The sequence below is a fragment of the Nematolebias whitei genome, unplaced genomic scaffold (assembly GCF_014905685.2).
Source record: "Nematolebias whitei isolate Nwh7 unplaced genomic scaffold, NemWhi1 Nwh_scaf_2873, whole genome shotgun sequence".
NCBI classification, from domain to species: domain Eukaryota; kingdom Metazoa; phylum Chordata; class Actinopteri; order Cyprinodontiformes; family Rivulidae; genus Nematolebias; species Nematolebias whitei.
The window spans coordinates 1,907-5,505 of NW_023621418.1; the positions used below are offsets into that span (position 1 = coordinate 1,907).

The 3,599-nt window shown below is 31.1% G+C and overlaps 1 protein-coding gene across 1 annotated transcript in view; it reads right to left on the bottom strand.

The window, feature by feature from the left end:
• The window catches only part of LOC119429569 (plexin A3-like), a gene marked incomplete at both ends in the record, with an annotated part of 4,344 nt that extends 1,189 nt beyond the window's left edge, over window positions 1-3,155 (bottom strand). The window contains 2 exons of the mRNA XM_037697175.1: window positions 2,813-2,956; window positions 3,036-3,155. Of these exons, the coding sequence (XP_037553103.1) occupies window positions 2,813-2,956; window positions 3,036-3,155 (264 nt within the window). The remainder of the gene's footprint in view (window positions 1-2,812; window positions 2,957-3,035) is intronic.
• Between the last annotated feature and the right edge of the window lie 444 nt (window positions 3,156-3,599).

Consider the following 3,599-nt stretch of genomic DNA (forward strand, 5'->3'; position numbering starts at 1 on the left):
TTTATGGAACAAAACATCAAACTACGAGTTTTTATGGAACAAAACATGAAACTACGAGTTTTTATGGAACAAAACATGAAACTAGGAGTTTTTATGGAACAAAACATCAAACTACGAGTTTTTATGGAACAAAACATAAAACTACGAGTTTTTATGGAACAAAACATAAAACTACGAGTTTTTATGGAACAAAACATTAAAATACGAGTTTTTATGGAACAAAACATTAAAATACGAGTTTTTATGGAACAAAATATAAAACTACGTGTTTTTATGGAACAAAACATTAAAATATGAGTTTTTATGGAACAAAACATTAAAATACGAGTTTTTATGGAACAAAATATAAAACTACGTGTTTTTATGGAACAAAACATTAAAATACGAGTTTTTATGGAACAAAATATAAAACTACGTGTTTTTATGGCACAAAACATAAAACTACGTGTTTTTATGGAACATAATATAAAACTACGTGTTTTTATGGAACAAAACATTAAAATATGAGATTTTATGGAACAAAATATAAAACTACATGTTTTTTTGGAACAAAACATAAAACTACGTGATTTTATGGAACAAAACATCAAACTACGAGTTTTTATGGAACAAAACATGAAACTACGAGTTTTTATGGAACAAAACATGAAACTAGGAGTTTTTATGGAACAAAACATCAAACTACGAGTTTTTATGGAACAAAACATCAAACTACGTGTTTTTATGGAACAAAACATAAAACTACCTTTTTTTTATGGAACAAAACATCAAATTACGAGTTTTTATGGAACAAAACATAAAACTACGAGTTTTTATGGAGCAAAACATTAAAATACGAGTTTTTATGGAACAAAATATAAAACTACGTGTTTTTATGGCACAAAACATAAAACTACGTGTTTTTATGGCACAAAACATAAAACTACGTGTTTTTATGGCACAAAACATAAAACTACGTGTTTTTTATGGCACAAAACATAAAACTACGTGTTTTTATGGATCATAATATAAAACTACGAGTTTTTATAGAACAAAACATTAAAATACGAGATTTTATGGAACAAAATATAAAACTACATGTTTTTTGGAACAAAACATAAAACTACGTGATTTTATGGAACAAAACATCCAACTACGAGTTTTTATGGAACAAAACATCAAACTACCAGTTTTTATGGAAAAAAACATCAAACTACGTGTTTTTATGGAACAAAACATAAAACTACATGTTTTATGGAACAAAACATGATACTACATGTTTTAATAAAAAAAAAACCATCAAATGACTTGCTTTTATGGAACAAAACATCAAAATACATGTTTTTATGGAACAAAACATCAAACTACATGTTTTATGGAATAAAACATGATACTACATGTTTTTATGGAACAAAACATCAAACTACATGTTTTATGGAATAAAACATGATACTACATGTTTTAATTGAAAAAAAAAAACATCAAATGACATGCTTTTATGGAACAAAACATCAAACTACATGTTTTATGGAACAAAACATGATACTACATAATAAATAATATATATATAATATATAATAATAAATACACACTATCTTTTTGAATAATAACATGTTATAATATATAATAAATACACATATTTATACGTAATAATGTTATAATATATAATAAATACAGTTAGTTATGAATATAAATGTTATAATAATATATAATACATGTTACATTTATGAATAATAACATTATAATATATAATAAATAAATGATATATTTATGAATAATAAGGTATCAAATATTAAATACATGCTACAGTAATGAATAACAAGGTTATAATATATAATACACATTATATTTATGAATAACATGTTATAATATATAATAAATACACATATTTATGAATAGTAACATGTAATATAATAAATACACGTTACATTTATTAATATTAACATGTTATAATATATACTAAATACACATGACATTTATGAACAATACAATGTTATAATATATAATAAATACATGTTACATTTATGAATAATACCATGTTATAATATAAAATAAACATACATTACATCTATTAATATTAACATGTTATAATATATAGTAAATACACATGACATTTATGAATAATAACATGTTATAATATATAGTAAATACACATGACATTTATGAATAAACTTTAACGTATATTACTTTAATCATAGCTCATCTCTGGAGGATTCTCTGCTACTGGACCAAGAGACTCATCTGGACCCAAACTTTAGGTTGATTTATTGCATTTATTGTAAAATGATTTTAAGTAGCGCCACATGGTCATTTTTGTGGGCTGGTCTGCGACTTTATGAGCCCACAGAACGTAAAAACCTGAGAAGAGACAATCCTGTAGATTTAAAAATGTTTCTCACTGATTGTTGTTGAAGGTGAGGTGGAAACATTATCTGCGCGAGACATCGGACTAATTACCCATGACTCCCCATGGTCGAACAAAACGAGTCTGACCTTAACGGCCTCCTCCGGTCTGGACCTGAATCCTGAGCCGGAGAAACGCGGCGCTGCTTTGAAACGCTCATTAACAAGGTTTACTTACAGGTTTATGAATAAAGTCAGAAAATGAGCTTCTGCCCTGCAACATAAAAACTATTTTTATTATAAAACTCATCAAGAACAATAATAATAATAATAATAATAATAATAATAATAATAATAATAATAATAATAATAATAATAATATGTTCTGAAAAATTAATCCGACATTGTTTTGAATAAATATCTCCAGTTTTAGAGCAGTCTGTTGTTTTGAACCCATCACAGGAACAGAAAAAGGCGGGGCTAAACTCACCACGACTCGCTGTTCTCCGGTCAGATCCGGCGAATCACAGAGCAGCTGGCTCTCTGACACGGTGAGCAGGCAGGGAGTCTCTCCGATTAGGACGGTGTAGTTCAAACGGGTGTTTCCGGGGGCCGAGGGGATCAGGTTTCTACCCTGAAACACAGAACCAACACCTGTTCAGGTGAGAAATGCCCACCCTGAGCGGGTCGCAGCACTTCCTGTCACCTCTCACCTTCAGGATGATGGGGGAGCCCGGTTTCACCTCCAGGATCCCAGAGGTCCCGAGCGGGTCAAAGCTCGGGTTTGGGTAGTGAATGAAGGGGGTGGAGTTCAGGACGAGCAGAGAGGACACCTGTACAGGTGAGAGAGAGAAAACACATCGAATGAATTCAAATTCATCAAAAAAGATCAGCGTCAGCAACACAGAGTAAACAACAAATACAAAGAAAGCAAACAACAAACAAACAGTAAACAAAACTCTGTCCAAAAATCTGTCTTGGGCTGTTACCCCCCCCCAGCAGAGGCTCTGTCCTCCCCCCCCAGCAGAGGCTCTGTCCTCTCTGTCAGACTTCATGGTTAATTTACAGTTCAAAGAAATCCTCGCCGCCGGAGATTTCACTAGCTATGTTTACATGCGCAGAATTCTCTGAGCGGATTGAAATGTGTTCTGTTTGAATAATTCAAATGTGTTGTTTACATGGGCACAATCTGTTCATGACGAGCATTTACCTGCAGCGGGCTTTGTTCTGAACAGCAGTACTGACATGCGCAGAGTGGTAAACTCTCCTTAAAAAAA